The 17,379-nt window shown below is 41.5% G+C and overlaps 1 protein-coding gene across 3 annotated transcripts in view; it reads right to left on the bottom strand.

Moving 5' to 3' along the window:
- Positions 1-1,074: 1,074 nt before the first annotated feature.
- Positions 1,075-17,379, bottom strand: part of Rbm5 (RNA binding motif protein 5) — a 31,812-nt gene continuing 15,507 nt past the window's right edge. For all 3 annotated transcript variants that reach the window (XM_048423964.3, XM_048423963.3, XM_048423965.3), the window contains 15 exons: positions 16,018-16,115; positions 14,812-14,899; positions 14,586-14,663; positions 14,433-14,505; positions 12,704-12,789; positions 12,254-12,338; positions 11,955-12,046; positions 6,829-6,990; positions 5,549-5,698; positions 5,398-5,469; positions 4,645-4,824; positions 4,291-4,365; positions 3,372-3,469; positions 3,163-3,292; positions 1,075-1,662 (listed from right to left, as the gene is read on the bottom strand). In XM_048423964.3, the coding sequence (XP_048279921.1) occupies positions 1,537-1,662; positions 3,163-3,292; positions 3,372-3,469; positions 4,291-4,365; positions 4,645-4,824; positions 5,398-5,469; positions 5,549-5,698; positions 6,829-6,990; positions 11,955-12,046; positions 12,254-12,338; positions 12,704-12,789; positions 14,433-14,505; positions 14,586-14,663; positions 14,812-14,899; positions 16,018-16,115 (1,593 nt within the window). In that variant the 3' untranslated portion in view covers positions 1,075-1,536. The remainder of the gene's footprint in view (positions 1,663-3,162; positions 3,293-3,371; positions 3,470-4,290; positions 4,366-4,644; positions 4,825-5,397; positions 5,470-5,548; positions 5,699-6,828; positions 6,991-11,954; positions 12,047-12,253; positions 12,339-12,703; positions 12,790-14,432; positions 14,506-14,585; positions 14,664-14,811; positions 14,900-16,017; positions 16,116-17,379) is intronic.

Raw genomic sequence — 17,379 nt, 5'->3', positions numbered from 1 at the left:
CAACTGAACACTGGCTGCTCTTGCATTAGACCCGGATTTGAACCCTAATAACCACATTGAAGACTCCAGGGAATCTGACATAACTTCTGGCCTCTACAGGCTCCGGGCATACTGTGGGCATATACAGGCAGAACACCTATACATGTAGAATTAAAAAAAAAAAAATCAAAGAATGGTGGGCGATGATGGTGCATGCCTTCAATCTCAGCATTTGGGAGGCAGGAGGATCATCTCTGAGTTTGAGGCCAGCCTGATCTACAGAGTTAGTTCCAGGACAGACAGGACTACAGAAAAACGTTTTGAAAAAAAAAAAAACAACAAAACAAAAAGTCTTTCTGGCTAAAATGTTTCTTGTCCTAGTGATAAGGATGAAATTTTATCTGCCAAAATAGAAAGCCCATAAAGAGGCCCAGCACTTTTCCTTAGCATCTGGGAAAACAGAAAGCGAGGAGAGCTGTGGGGTTGGCATTGGTACCTTCATGCCAGCAAAGAGAGAGAAAGTTTTATCTGAATCACTGCCAAAACAGTGAGGGTCATGCCCATAATCCCAGCACTCTGAAGGCCGAAACAGAAGGACCTCAAGTTCAAGGCTAGCCTGGTTACACTGTAAGACCGAAAACAAACAACAGGAGCAGGAGATGGTTCCGGAGTAAAGGCACTGTTCTCCCCGAGGACCAAGGCTTGACTGCCAGCGCCCACAAAGCAGCTCATATGCACAGACATATACATGAATACACATAAATCTAAAATTGCTTTTAAAAATTAAGAAATAAAAATAAAGGAAGGAAGATTCTACTTGACAGAGCAGTTATGTAGTCCCTGTCCTGGCAGGTCTAGAACCTGAAAACTGAGAACAGAAGCGCCCACACCCATGTTTAGGAACTGGAAGGAGAGGCAGACAAAAGACTACCGCCAAGTATCAGATCAGCCTGGGCTATTATATATTGAGTCTCTAAGCCTAGCCTAGGTTATATAACCCATATTTAAAAACCAAACAAAGAAAACCACCAGGTGTGACTGGCTCAGACAGCCTTTACCACCCATTCTCTTAAGAATAAAGACACAGGAAACCCATTTTTGAAGGTATTTCTTTTGTAAAGGAGCCAGCTAGACTGAAAATCTTCCAAAATTCTGTACAAATGTATAATATACAAATATACACAAGGCTATTGCCAAGACATAACAACAACAAATGACAGTGGTGGCTTTGGTGTTGATAACCACTCAGAGCTTCTCAAGCCCCCAGAAAGGAGGGATACAACACAGGCTACAACATGTAAAACACATTACATTTACACTATGTACACTGAAGTATAAAAAGCCCATTGTCCCCTCTGTTCACAAAGCCTCAGGTGGGAAGGAAGGCTGTTTACCAGATAACCCACATAAGGGAGCTCCTTCAAGGTGGGAGAACCCTGCAGAATGAAGTGGTTCACCCTAAAACTATTAATAGCACAAGGCATGCTCTTAGAGACGGAAAATAAGAGCAGATTGAGAAGATGGCTTGCTCCCTGTGCTCGTCACTGCTTCCCCGTCTCACTCCATCTCAGTGAACCGGGCAAACATGGCTTTCCGAACAGCATCTTTGTAGGAATCGGCACCTGACAACCCATATGCACTGCCTTTGGCTCCTAAGCCAGCTCCTTTTAGCCGGACTTGAGCCTGGGGAAACAAAAAGATTGTTAGTAGCTTGTAGGCAGAGTATGCATCCACCTCTCATCTTGCCCACACTACTGAGCAGAACCACCCACTAGGAGAAGACAAAGTTGCTGACACTGGACCTGATAGTTTTAAGGACTGGGGCAATAAAAGTGGCTAAGGAAGATGAATCTACCCATACCCTTCAAGGCCAATTAGTAAATATTCATGCCTAGTAAGGAAGCATTTTACTGAGGCCTGGAAAAGGTACTCACAGGCACATATTACAAGAGGATAGAAAGCTGATGTGCAAAGGGGTAACATGCTTGCATAAATTAAAAAAGAGAAAAGGTGACAATAGCTGTGCTACCAGGCCACAGCAACTGTAGGGGCAATTGCTGGTCAAATTCCTATCATAGTCAATGGGTCTGAGTCTCTGAACCTAGAATTGTCTCACCCTAGGCTCTGACAAATTAGTGATTTCTTCTACATTTAAAATGGGCATGTGTGGGTGGTGGGTGGGTAGAGAGAAGCCTTGGGATTCTCCTGTCTCAGCCTGACAAATATGACTGTATCATTGTATTCAGCTTAAATTTTCTTTAAAAATTAAAAAAAAAATATTGTGTTTGCTTGTGTATGGGGCATGTGGCATGGTACACACATCAGAGAACTTTGTAAAGATGGCTATCTCCTTCCAGTTTTTTTCTTTTTCTTTTTTTAAAAAAAGATTTATTTATTTATTATGTATACAGTATTATTCTGCATGTATGCCTGCAGGCCAGAAGAGGGCACCAGATCTCATTACAGATAGTTGTGAGCCACCATGTGGGTGCTGGGAATTGAACTTAGGACCTCTGGAAGAGGAAGCAGTGCTCTTAACCACTGAGTCATCTCTCCAGCCCCATCTCCTTCTAGTTTTATGTAGGTTCTGGGGACCTAACTCAAGTTGCTAGGCTTCCATGTTACCTACTGAGCCATTCTATTGGTCCTAACATATATTTTAATCACTCGTTTTTATTTTATGTGTATGAATACTCTAATTGTATGTGCACTACGTATGTGCAGTGCCTGTGGAGGCCAGAAGAGGGAATCAAAAACCCAGAACTGGGATTGTAGACGCCCAAGTGAGTGCTGGGCACTGAACCTGGGTCCTCTGCAAGAGCAGTGAATACTCTAAACTGCTATCAACTATCTCTCCAATTTTTCTTTTTCAAATTTTAATTTTTTTAAACAACAAGGGCACCAGGCCTTATCATGCATGCCTTTAGTTTCAGCACTCTCTAGGCAGAGGCAGGTAAAGCTCTGTGAGTCTGATCCTAGCCTGGTCTACATAGTGAACTTCAGAAAACATAGCTATATAGAGGGCCCCTATCTTTAAAACCAAAAACAAAGCAACAATGACTTCCTCTCAAAAATACAACAATGAGGAGGAAGAAGGGCTATCGGGGAAGGTGTGCCTTTGTCTATTTAGCATTCAGCAGGCATGCAAACCCAGCACCCAGAAATGTCAGTCTCTATACGTACCTCAATGGGAGCTGTGATGCCTTGACACTTTCTTCCTAAGCCTGAGCCTTCCCGCCAGCCCATGGCCTGCAGCATCTTGTTGCCAATGTTACTGTGGTCAATGCCATCTTTGGTGGGCTGCTCGTAATTCCTGCCAGTGGCAAACACACAGTTATTTAAAACAGCCAGAGCCCCAGCTAATGAACTGGAAAATGGTGCTCATCACATACACAGTGCCAGCATCAAACTGCTTCTTGCGTTTGGGCTCTGGAGGTTCTGGAATTCCATACTTCTCACGTCTTTCTGCAGCTCGATCTCGGTATTTCATCTACATAGAAAACAAGAAAAAGTAAGAGAGTAGTATTCTTACTTCAGCCTTTTTTTCCCTTCAACAGTCTTATACACGCAGATGTTAACCTTACATACCAAATTCCTTTGTTTTCTTTACAACTCTTGGTCACATTGCTTGTTACTGTCCTAAAGATGAGGAAAGAATTGCCTATCTCCAGCTAATATTTGAACAGGTCTACTTCCAGAAACAGATAAGTATTAAAGAGGTTCCCTGAGACCCATCCAGCAGATCCAGGACAACTGGCACTATAATCAGTGGGAAAAGGAAAAGCACAGACACCTCAGAATTATCCAGAGTAAGAAACTTCGAAACCATTTTTTTGGGGAGGTGAGGTGGGTTGAGTTGGGTTTTGAGAAAGGGTTTTTTGTGTAGTCATGGCTGTCCTGAAATTCACTCTGTAGATCAGGCTGGCCTCAAATTCCCAGAGATTCGCCTGCCTCTACCTCCTGAGTGCTGGTATTAAAGGCGTGTGCCATCACTGCCTAACGGGGCCATGGCAAAGTGTTTTTGCTAAACCTTTCCATTATGTCTTAGGAACCTGGAACTAACTACTACAAATAAAAGCAAAATACTCTTGTAGTGCTGTTTGCCTACAGTTCAGATATTTGGAAGACTGAGGTAAGAGGACTGACTGCTTAAGCCCAAGAGGTCAGGGACAGCCTGTCACAATAGCCAAGATGCTATTTAAACCAACCAACCAACCAACCAACCAACCAACCAACCAACCAACCAGAAAGTACTACAGACAAAAATATGTCAGGATTTTCATCCTAGCGGTACACTATACATTCATTTACCTCCCTCTCCCTCAGCTCCAAGGCTTCCAATTCCTGTTCGCTCAGCCTGGATCTTCGGTAGATGTCCATATTTTGCTATTACAAAAGAGTTAACAGACAGAATTCAGACCATTTTAGTATGAAATGTCATGACATTAGTACTTGGTTTTGTATTCTAGCCAAATATCAATACACCATAGCACCCAAACCAAAGCTAGGACATGTGAAGACACAGTGCTTCTCTATGCTCTACAACTCCAGATATCCACTCAGTAGAAGGTACTGACCCTTCACCAGGGTCACACTCCTACCATTCCCTCCTTCCCCGCTCCCTCCCCACCCCCTCCCCCTGTAAGCTTTGAGAAGCAAGGCCACCTTGTGTAAGTCAGAGAGCTGCTGGTGCCTGACTAAAGCATCTTTGTTTGGGAACTGACGCCGACAGAGCAGGCAGGCCATCTTCTTCCAGTCGGCTAGTTTCTCTTCCTCACTCTCAAGTCTCTCTACCAGCTCTTCCTCATTGTCACTATCACCACTGTAAGCAGCAACCAGACCTCTCTGGGGACAAAATAATAATGGGTCACTGGAAATTACATAGATAAAACAGTGCCAAAATTTGAGAGAATCTCCATTACTCTGTGTTGTCCTTTAGTAGTGAACCACATCTTAACAACTGTATGGAATAGCCTTCTAGTACCAACCCTTTTGGAGCCTAAGAAATGGGTTCTTGGATGACTGTTTTTAAACCACTGACCATGCATAAAAAAATCTAAATACAACAAGAGAGCAGAGTAATGGACCAGCTAATCCAGTATCTATCAAGGAAAGTAAGTTTCCGCTTTGTCCTAATTTTCTTTCCAGACCATTAAAAATTCTATTTACAAATGCTACAAAAGCCAATTTACGTAGTTTAGGGATTCAGGCTTCATTCATCGGTCCATCTCACCTGATCTCAGGCACAGAACACAAAGCCCTCAATATGGATTCTATAAGCCAAAGCTGCTCCAGATACCCACTGACAGAGAAAAGCATCCCATTTTAAGAAGGAATTGCATCAGGCAAGATGTAGCAGAGACTGAAACTGAAACATAAACCATACACTTAGTTAAAACACAGGTGGTACTTTCTTACTTTAAGGGGATTTTCTTCATCTCCATTTCGTACCATTTCGGGGATGAGTTGCTGTCTTTCAGCTAAGGCACCCTGGAAAACAGAACAAGTCATAAGCCTCAAGTGTTACAAAGGTGCCCATTATGAAGTATTCCATTCCTGTTATCATTACCTTCTTCTCAAAGAGAGCAAAGCCAGCGTCTGCTGCTGCAGATTCTCTCCGTTCTTCTTCTCTCAACGAATTGACAGGTTGAAAACTGTTTTTAAAATTTTCTTTCTGCTTATTTAGACTCTTAGCCCAGCGTTCCATGTCTTTGGCAATCTAGCATTAAACAACAGACACCATCAAAAGACACTTACTTCTCTGTAACCTAATAAACAAGCCAACAATAATACGTTATTGGGCTCACAGGTTGACTCAGTGGTAACCTGAGTTTGGTGCACAGACCCCTTGGAGTAGGAGGAGAGAACTGATCCCTTCACATTGTCTCTGACCTCCACATACAAGCAAGCACACAAACACAAATAAATGTAATTTGGGATGGTGGAGGCTAAAAATGTGCATTGCGTCAGGTGACGGTGGCACACACCTTTAATCACTTGGCAGAGGCTGATGGATCTCTAGGAGTTTTGAGGCCAGCCTGGTCTACAGAGTGAGTTCCAGGACAGCCAAGGCTACACAGAGAAACCCTGTCTCGAAAAACCAAAAGAAAAAAAAAGTAAAATAAAAAAGTACTGCTTTTAAAAATTTATTCAATATGTGTGGGTCTGTGCATATGACTGCAGTGCCCGCAGACCAGGAGAGGGTGTCAGATTTCCTGGAGACAGAGTTAGAGACAGCAGTAAAATGCTCACTATGACTGCTAGGAATCAAAGTCTACAAGAGCAGTATGCTCAGATTAACCATCTCTTTGTGCCTGGCTTTTTATATATACGTTGTTGAGGATTGTATTCAGGTCCCCATGCTTATGCACAAAGTACTTTATGGACAGAGCTATCTCCTTGGCTCCTGTTTTACTATTATCAAGACAGGATCATGTATCCTTAACTAATTATGCCCTTGCAAATTTTTCTTGTTCTTCTTCAGGATTTCAAGTCCAGAACTTGAAATAGTAGACAACCATTCTACCTTGGGCTACATCTCCTGCCCAACCAATTTTAGATTTTTGTGGATTGAATGCCACAAAAATACATGCTAGGCAAGTACTCTACCACTGAGTTGTATTACCAACTCCTTTTACTTTAACTTTGAAACAGGGTTTTACTAAGGTACCCATACTGGGGGTTGGGAGGAGAGGAGATGGTGCCCAACTGGCCCTAAACTTGTGAGCCTTCTGCCTTAGCTTCTCAGATTGCTGAGATTCCAGGCTTGTACCATCAGGACCAAAATGAAGAATTAAGTCAACGCAACCCTCTAAGGAAAGAATCGTGGTTTCCTTGTATAGGTCATACCTGCTGAGCTGTTTTGCTTTTGGGTTTTTCTTTCTTCTCCTTTCCCTCTTTTGTAGAAGGCAGGCCTGTCTGCTGGTTAGTGCTAGACTCTGCAGCTGGCACATAGGTCTCCTTCTCTCCATCCCAGTACAAGTATTGCTGTGTTAAGGAATTATAGTAGTACTACAAGAGAAAAGAAAGTAAATGAATATAGATTTGCTGACTAAATTTTTGTGATGCTACAAAAATTGAACCTAAAGCCTTAAATATGTTAGATAACTATTCTATCACTGGCTATACCTCAAATTTTGCTATGATAAAAATTAAATTATTGTCAGTAGTAATGTATGTCTGTAATCCTAGCACACAGGAGGGTTAGACAGGAGGACTGCAAATGCAAGGTCAGTTCAGGCTACATAGCTGAGAACCTATCTAAAAACGAAAAACAAAAACCCAAACAAATCTGGTCCAGGCACCTGTTTGTAATCCAAGTATTTGGGAGGTGGGCAGGAGGATCAGGATTTCATTCTTGACTACAAAGGTAATCCCTAGGCAGACTCTTATTTCAAACATATGAGCGAGCAAAACAAACAAAAAAACCAACCAACCAACCAACAACAAAATAAAATATACCAAGGACCAATGATATGTATTTCCTGTTCAGAAAGGACTAATAGTACACCTTGGAATGCTTGAGAATAATGATAAAGTATGAAACTTCTAGGAAAAGCAGAATATGATTAGTTCACAAGAATTTAAGAGGGTTTTACTTTTAAAAAACAGGATCTTGGGGGCTGGAGAGATGGCTCAGTGGTTAAGAGCACTGCCTGCTCTTCCAGAGGTCCTGAGTTCAATTCCCAGCAACCACATGGTGGCTCACAACCATCTGTAATGAGGTCTGGTGCCCTCTTCTGGCCTGCAGGCATACATGAAGGCAGAATGTTGTATACATAATAAATAAATACATCTTTAAAACAAACAAACAAACAAACAAACAAACAAACAAACAAAAAAACCAGGATCTTGGAAGTAGAGAAATGGCTCAGTGGTTAGGAACACAGGCTGCTATTCTAGAGGATCTGGGTTTGATTCCCTCCACTCCAGTTCCAGGGAATCCAACCCCCTAGTCTAGTCTCTTCAAGCGTGGCAATCCATGATAAAACAAATACGATCTCATGTAGCTGGGCTCATACTTGATGTGTAGAAGAGGATACCTTGACCTCCTCATCTTCTTGCTTTTAACTCAGAAATTTGGGATAACAGGCATGTGCCACACCTAGTTTATTTGTTTTTATTTGGTTTTGAGACAGTGTCACCCTATGTAGTCCTGGCTGTCTTGGAACTCACTATGTAGATCAGGCTACCCTTTTGAAATCACATAGATCTGCCAGCCTCTGCTGAACATGTGTGCGCTACCATACCTGGCCTTCTTTTTCTTTTTAAATTTTTTTAAAAAATATTTATTTATTTGTTTGTTTGTTTATTATATATACAATATTCTGTCTGCATGTATGCCTACAGGCCAGAAGAGGGCACCAGACCTCATTACAGATGGTTGTGAGCCACCATATGATTGCTGGGACTTGAACTCAGGACCTTTGGAAGACGAGGCAATGCTCTTAACCACTGAGCCATCTCTCCAGCCCTTTCTTTTTCTTTCTTAAAATTACATTTAGTGTGCATGTATTTATGTGTGTCTGGGTGCTCACATCAAGTGTAGAGGTCAGAGACAATTTGCAGGAGTCAGTTTTCTTCTACCATGTGGGTCTTCAGGTCTGGCAGCAAGAGTCTTTCCCTACTCTACTTGCTGACTCCTCTGTGATGTCTCTTGCAGGAAAGGTACTGTCAGACTGTCACATCTATAGCTGAACTAAGGAGAACTGCCATAAAATGACCAGACTGAACAAATGAGGGAAGTGAAAGAACTATGAAGAAGCTAGGTACATAGACACAATGCCCTTCACACTTGGCTCTCAGAAACCACAGGCGCTCAATGTCAACTTCCTGCTAACTGTACTTCTTTTGCTCTGCTATATATACAGTTCCCAGTCATAAATATTTATGGTGTCAAAGTTGTTTCCCCTCCTTAAAAGTTATACACACTACCAAAAATAAAACATTCCTGGGACGTTCTGCTATCCTAAGGATACACAGGTATGCTAAGTCAAGAAACTAAACACAAAAGACCACATAGTATCTGTGTCCATATTTTTAAGAAACATCTATAACAGGTAAACCCAGAGACAAAAATATCTATTCATGGTTTGGTGGGGAGCTAGGGTTGGGGCCTGAGCCATAGGGGCACAGGTGTGCAGGAGCGGAGTGATTTAAGATGGTAAAAGAGTCTGTACGTTAGTTACAGGTGACAGCTGTATGATGAAAATGTGACTACATTAAAATCCACCAAATTATATATTCTGATTAAAATAGTGAACTTTATTTCATTTGAAAGTGGTGCGGGAGAATTATCTGTATTCTGTCAATTATGTATTTTAATAAAACGCTGATTGGCCAGACAGGAAGTATAGGTGGGTCAACCAGACAGAAAGTAGAGGCGGGGCAATGAGAATAGAATAAGGCTACGGAGGAGGAAAGTCCCGCCGCCATTCCTGCGCAGACCACCGAAGAGGCAACATGTAAGCTGTCACACTGAGAAAGGTACTGAGCCCATGTGGCTAACGTAGATAAGGATAATGGGGTAACATAAGTTATAAGAGTTAACAGGAAGCCTGACCTAATGGGCCAATCAGCTTTATAACTTATAGACATCTCTGTGTGATTGATTTTCTTTGGGACTTGTCAGCTGTGGGGTACTGGGTGGGACAGAAACCCAAACAAGCCGGCCCTCATGCTACATGAAAGGGAAAAACTCTCTCAGAAAACAAGACTTTAAAACTTCTAGCTAGGTTTTTAAAAAAAAAATTTCTTTTTTAAAAATGAGCATTAGTATTTTGCCTGCATGTGTGTGTGAGGGTATCAGGTCCCCTGGAACTGGAGTTACAGACAGTTGTGAGTTGCCATGTGGTGGTGTATGTGTCTGTATATGTGTAGGTGTGAGTGAATCCAAGTGTCCCTAGAGTCTGACAAAGGCTCCGGATACCTTGGGTGGGCAGGAAGTTGCAGGTATGTGCTGGGAATCAAACCAGTGTCTCTGGAAGATTACCAAGTACTGAGCTCTAGCTTTCCAGATTCTTTTTTCTCACTTTGTAGCCCCCAGCTGACCTGAAACTTACTATGTAGATCAGAATCAGTCAAACTCACTCTGCATCCCCAACTGTTGGAATTAAAGAAATGCACCAACCAACATGCTGTGTCCTAGGCACAAAATTGTGGGGTTTTTTTTTGTTGTTGTTTTTGTTTGTTTGTTTTTTAGACAGGGCATCTCTGTGCAGCCCTGGCTGTCCTGTAGACCAGTCTGTCCTTGAACTCAGAGATTTACCTGCCTGTGTCTCTCAAGAGCTGGGATTCAAGTAGTGCTCCACCACTACTTGGCTTTTAAAATCTTATTTTGACAAAATTATCTCTAAAAATAGAATCTTAACAGTGGATGCTGATGGGGGAATGTCCTTATTGGTATATATACAGATACATATCCATTTAAACATTAAAGAGTTGCATACTGGCGGCTGGGGAAATGGCTCAAAGAGCAATGACCACTCTTTGAGGGGTCCCAGGTTCAATTCTCAGCACCCATAAGGCGGTTACAACAGTCGTCTATAATTCCAGTTTTAGGGGATCCAATGCCCTACTATAGCATTCATGAACACTGCACACATGCGGGGAACAGATATTCAAGTAGACACAACACACATAAATCTTAAAAAATTAAAAGAGCTGCTCATTCCCAACTTAAATACTTTTATGCATATATATTATAAACTCAAAATTTTTAAAAATATATTTTATTGCCGAGCAGTGGTGGCGCACGCCTTTAATCCCAGCACTTGGGAGGCAGAGGCAGGCAGATCTCTGTAAATTTGAGGCCAGCTTGGTCTACAAGAGCTAGTTCCAGGACAGGCTCTAAAGCTAGAGAAGACTAAATATATATATAGTGTTTTGCCTGAATGTGCGTGCGCGTGTGCGCGCGTGCGCGCGCGCACACACACATACACACACACACACACACACACGCACACACGTGTGCTCCATGTTTGTGCCTGTTACCAATAGAGGTCACAAGAGGGCATCATATCTCCTTATCAAGAAGGATCAGTAGTTGTGAGCTGACATGTTGATTCTGTAATTTGTTTTTATTTTTTGAGACAGGGTTTCACTGTGTAGCCCTGGCTGGCCTTAAACTAACAGAGATTCGGCTGCCTCTGGTCTCCTGAGTGTTGGAACTTGAATCCAGGTCTTGTGCAAGAGTAACAAGTAATGTTTCCTACTGAGCCCGTTCTCTAGCCCATCTCAAAACATTTTTATTAGGACTGTCAACAATATGTATGTATACAATATGGGAATGGAGGCACGTGTATGCCCGCCAGAGGACGCTAACTTACGTCAGGCTTGCGTGGCGAGCACTTTTATCCTATGAGGCAGTTCACTGGGTCTCTCAACATTTTTTAACCTTAAATCCTGAAATTAAAAGCATGCACTGGTGGCCATAAAGAAATTAATGAGGTGCTGGAGAGATGCCTCATCTGTTAAGAGCAATGACTACTCTTCCAGAGGACCTGGGTTCAATTCCCAGCACCTACATGGCAGCTCACAACTGTCTATATAATTCCATTTCCAGAGGAGCCAACACCCTTACACAGACATACATGAAGGCAAAACAACAATGCACATAAAATAAAAAATAAATAATTAAAAAAAGAAAGAAATTAATGATTAGCCAGGTGGTAGTGACGCATGCCTTTAATTCCAGCACTCGGGAAGAAAGGGCAGGTGATGTCTGGTCTACAAAATGAGTCCCAGGACAGTTGTTAAACAGAGAAACCCTGTCTCAAAAAACCAAAAACCAAAGAACAAAAGGAAATTGATTCATATTTAAAGTCCTGATAGCTCATAACTTCGAAAAAAAACAAAACCCTACAACTATCTGGGTTATATACTCTCCTATAGAAAATGTTTTATCTCGGTTCCATAAAGGTATTAAGTGAGACCAAGTTTTTTCTAGGGATAGTGAAAAGGGAAATAGTACTTACTTGTGAGTTAGGGTCATAGTAGAGCCCTGTTGTAGGATCATAATAATATCCTGAAGATTCATCATATTGATAAGTAGACGTGTCAGGCACTGCTGCAAAAACAAATCCCAGGCAGTCATTCAAGGTAAGAAACTGTATGTCAATCACTAAGCCAGTGAGCTACAGCAGGCCTCAATATTCTTTCTTCACATTCCCAATGTCCCTCTGATACCCACTTCAAAGGGAGAGGAACTTTATTAACAACAAAAGCAACAATTAGGACCTTCCAACTGTTAATAGTCCCATGAGGTTTGGCTTACCATATTTGGTACCAGGAACTACACCAGTAGGGGAAGCAGCTGGGGCCTGTGTACTTGTGCTAGTGCTAGGCTGTGCTTCCTCAGTCTGGAAAGAACATTAGCTTCAATATAATTTCAACTGTAAAGCCTTTTAAGAGAACTAAGTCACTGCAATCATCCAGGAGGAAGGACTCCCCTGACAGACAGACTGCAGCAAGGAACTAGGGCAGTTCTATAACAAGAGACATGCTGACAACTTTCTAAAGGTCAAGCTGAAGAATTTACAAAGTATAAATATGCCCTGTTTGGGTCTTTATATTTAAAATACATGCACATAAATATAATAACCTTAAAAAACCTAATAATTAGGTGAAATGTATGTAATTAGTCAATCCTGATTCACATACCAGGAAAGGGTAATGTTTACATAGCAACAAAGCCAGCAATTCTGTATTTAAGAGCAAAGATTACCGGAGAGCCAGGTGGATTGGAGGTCTGATTATAGAGTTGGGGACTCTGAGACACTACAGCTGATGAGGTGGTAGTCACTGCTGTGCCTGATGATAAACAAAAGGGTTAGGGAGAGCTAAAGGACAGTTTAACACCAGGGCAACATTCATTTCAGTCCTCACTTTGTAAACTGCTCCTTTCTTTATTTGGAGGGAGGATTTTGCTATGTAGTTGAATGGTGAATTAAAGTCATGAACCCTCTGCCTGGAATTACAAATGTCACACCGGCCTGTGTCAATTTGGTGTGTGTTTTGTTTGTTTTCTGAGAAGGTCGTGTTATATAGAGCAGGATGCCTTCAACCTTGTGGTGATCCTCCTGCCTCTGCCTCTGCCTCTGCCTCTCTAGTGCTGGTGCTACAGGCATATACCCCTATGTCTGGTTCTGTATGTCAGAGTTCTTAACCTAATCCCCACAAAGGACCCTTTGTAGGCAGCTGCTTAAAATTCTACTAGGGTAAGATATACAAAGTTTTACATTCTATATTATGGCTAAGAAAGGAAGAGAAGCAAAGATATGTATCTGCTCTGTGCTGAGAAAAGATCTGACTCTAAGATTTTTATAGTCGGAGGCTGGAGAGATGGCTCAGTGGTTAAGAGCACTGACTGCTCTTCCAGAGGACCCGGGTTCAATTCCCAATAACCACATGGTAACTCACAACTGTCTGAAGATCCAGTTGCAGGGGATCTGACACCTTCACACCAATGCACATAAATTAAAGTTAAATAAACCATAAAAAATATTTAAAAAAATGCCTTCCTTGATTAAAAGAAAAGAAAAAAGACTTTTATAGTCCTGCAAAAAAAACTAAAGCAAATAATTTTTTTCCCTTTCCTTTCCTGTTTTTTTTTTTTTTTTTTTCGGTTTTAAGACAAGGTTTCTTTCTGTGTAGCTTTGGAGCTTGTCCTGGCCTTAAACCCACAGAGATCTGCCTGCCTCTGCTTCCCAAGTCCTGGGTGTGCCATCACTGCCTGGCCTCAAGGACTTTTTTCCAAGACAGAGTATCATGGAGCTCAGGCTAACCTGGAACTTGCTATGCAGCTAAGGATAACCTTAACCTTCTGATCTTCCTATCTCCACCTTCTGCTCACTAAGACTAAAGGAATGTGCAACTACTCCTGGTTTTATGCACTGCTGGGGATTTATTCCAGGCTTCATGTATGCCACACAAGCACTTTACAAACTAAACCAGCCCCAAAGCCCTGGCTCCCACCCTCAGAGTTTCACTATGTAGGTTCTGCACTTGCTATATAGACAAGGCTAGCCTAGAACTCATGAGAGAACTGCCTGCCTCTCTTTCCAGAGTGCTAAGACTATAGATATGCCATTAGCACCCAGCCCAAAGTCATCTTATTATGGCTCTTCTGGTGGGTGTCTGAGTGCTGCTATAGGGTCATATACTCTGCTATAGGGTCATAGACCTCAACTTCTGTGGTCACTCAAAATTCAACATGGAGTTTCGAACACTCAGTTAAATTCCAAGAATAAAGCTAATCATAGCATGGTCTCTAGGAACTCATATTGAGTCTCAGTATTCACAATAACTTTTACCAGCCCTTCTGGCAAATGAGGACAGTCCTCAATGTGCCGTCTCAAGTCTTGCAAGGAACTGACTTGTAGCTTCGGGTCAAGTTAATATTTCCTCAACCATAGTTACTTCAAGAGAAGCAAAACAGCAATGAAGCTTATTACCTGATGTAGACGATGCCTCAGATTCCAGTCCTCCAGCTTGTTGCTGATAAAACTGCTGGTAATCCTGTGAGTACTGAGGGAAATCCACCGGTTAGATCTGCTGCTTTAGACAGTCCATAGAACAGGATTTGAATGCTAACCAGGTTCACCTACCTGAGTGTACTGTGCATAGCCATCCTGGCCTGGCTGCATATAACTGTAGTCAACACTGCCTCCTTCACCACTTTGAGACTATAAAATACCAAAAGAAAAAAAATCAAAGATTAATTTAGTAGAACAACAAATAAAGATATCAAAACATAATCCCTAAAAACATTCCCGCAATCGTCTATTCTGAGCACCCCATCTTAAGTAAAAAGACCCTTCATCTCACTCTTACCTGAGTGGATGACCACTGAGCAGCAGCAATGGCTGTACTAGCTACAGAGAAAGCGCTGACACGGTTACCATCTGGAAGAACCAAATCTCTGAAATTATAAAGATGAAATCACGTGATTCTCTCTGTATGTCAGTTTATGCTTTCAACAGTTCCAAGGGAGCACCAGCTAATTTCTGCCTGTGGGGTTGGGGGGGGGGGGGGTAGTTTGTCTCAAATGCTAGCAAGGTAGAACTTCTGAAGGAGAGGAGTCACTGTCTTGTCTATAACAGATCCAATCATCTCCTGGATAACTCATGATACTAGAAATGGAAATTTTTCTTTTTGGTGTCTTGTGTGTACTGTACATGTTAACATGTGTGTGAAGGGTGTGCTCACTGCATATGGAGATCAGAGGCTGACATCTGGTGTTTTCTTCTCATTTCCTCCTTCCTTCCTTATTTATCTCTACCTACTTACCTACCTACCTACCTACCTCTATTGTTTTTCCGAGACAGGGTTTCTCTGTAGCTTTGAAGCCTATCCTGGAAAACTCTCTGTAGCCCAGGCTGGCCTCAAAGTCACAGAGATCTGCCTGCCTCTGCCTCCTAAGTGCTGGCATTAAAGGCATGTGCCACCACTGCCTGGCTCTCTACTTTATTTTTTGAGACAGAATTTCTCAAAAAAATCCTAGCTGTTTTGGCTACCAGGATCTCCTAAGGCATCTCCTGGCTCTAAAAAAGGATACTTGGGCTGGAATGATGACTCAGTGGTTAAGAGCACCAACTGCTCTTCCAAAGGATCCATGTTGAATTCCTAGCATCCATGTGACTAGGAATTAACAACTGTCTATAACTTTAAGATCTGACACTCTCACACGGACATACATGCAGGCAAACCACCAATGCACATAAAGTAAAAATGAATAATTTTTTTTGTAAAAAGGATACTTATAGCATTAGACAGTAATGTAACATATTAGTATACTAACATCCTGCAAGTTAAGGATTATTTCTGGACAGGTTTGCATTACACTGCTGCAGTTAGCATAGAATGTGTTCTCAATGTATCTGCTAAAACCACTTCTGGCAACTGTTATTAACTGGTGATAGACTCTAAGAGAAGACAATCTTCTCCCTCTTGATCTACAATCAGGGAAATCAGTGTTGACAGTACAAATATACAAAACAAATGCTAACAGTTTGAAATAAGGACAATGATATCACTCACTTTCTGGCACTTTTTGCAAAGTCAACCCCAATAGTTTTCCCATCAATTTTCAATGGAGGATGAAGACTCTGTAATATCTGAAGCAGCTGAGAAGCATCCTGAAGGATAAAGTGAAGAAAAACAATTTTGTCATATAATTTAGAATATCTCCCTACCACCTACTCCATCTAAGAAACAAAGCTTTGTTTCCATTAAAGAGAGAAAGAGAGAGAGAGACTGACAAAGAAAAAGGCAGTAATTTCTTACTATACTTATGGACATAAAAACTTTAGAAAAGAAATACCTCTAAGACAGAATTATTAAAGGAACACACACAGTATAAAAGGTACAAAAGATTGAAATGACACTCCAATTTCAGTTGTCCAAAACCTCAGTCTTCAATTTAGTGTAGCAAAACTTTGAACATTGTGTTCCAGAAGCCTCACATACACTATCAAAATTAGCTGAGCCACAATTGCCCCTTAACGCTGTTTTCTGTTTGAGACAGGGTTTCACAATACAGGTCTGGCTATTAATTATGGCCTAGAACTCAACCTACAGATCAGGCTGACCAGGAACACAGAGATCACCTGCCTCTGTCTCTAGTGTGTGGGGATTAAAAGCATGTGCTACCATACCAGGCTGTTACTTGACTTTGGTTGAAGAGATGTCTCAGCTGCTAAAAGAACTGGCCGCTCTTCCAAAGGATTCCGAGCACCCACAAGGCAACTCACAGCCATTTATAACTTGAGTTCCAGGGGACTCAAACATGCATGTGGTACATTAGCTGATAAATGATTAAAATTATCTTCCCCCATCATCTAGTGAAAGTTGTCTATTTTGCTCTAGTTCTTTGTCACTGCCTAGCTCCCTACTACCAAGGAAATCAGTATGGCTAAAAAACTATCAAAGGTACAAAGAGACAGCGTCAATATAGGGATTTTTCATTTGGGAAACATAAAACCAAAATGGAAAGAGTAACATCTTATTTGGATGTGTACAATACTTGTTTATACTGATGGGCTTCACAGATGATTCTAGAAGCAAGCTTTCCAAATTCCGCTATTTCTTGCTAACTATTTTTTTTTTTTGATAGAAAACTCGGAACTGGTTGTGTTAGTCATGGGAGATTTCTGGCTCTGTAACACCATAAATTTCTAAGTGTGATGTCTTTCTTGAAGACATCTGCTACTTTACAGTTCTAACCAAAAAATGCTGTTCAATATTCAATTGTGAAATAAATTCATTTAATTTCTTGAGCACACAACAGATGCTTTTGTTACTTTAGGAATAAGAGAATGCTTTTTACTGGCTGTAATGGTTTATTATGACCACTATAATGCCATTTACCACCCACTTCTGTATACAATGAGCATGTCACCT

This window comes from Myodes glareolus, chromosome 4, assembly GCF_982192425.1.
Source record: "Myodes glareolus chromosome 4, mMyoGla1.1, whole genome shotgun sequence".
In the NCBI taxonomy this organism is placed as follows: Eukaryota; Metazoa; Chordata; class Mammalia; order Rodentia; family Cricetidae; genus Myodes; species Myodes glareolus.
This window is presented reverse-complemented; position numbering and strand designations above follow the sequence as displayed.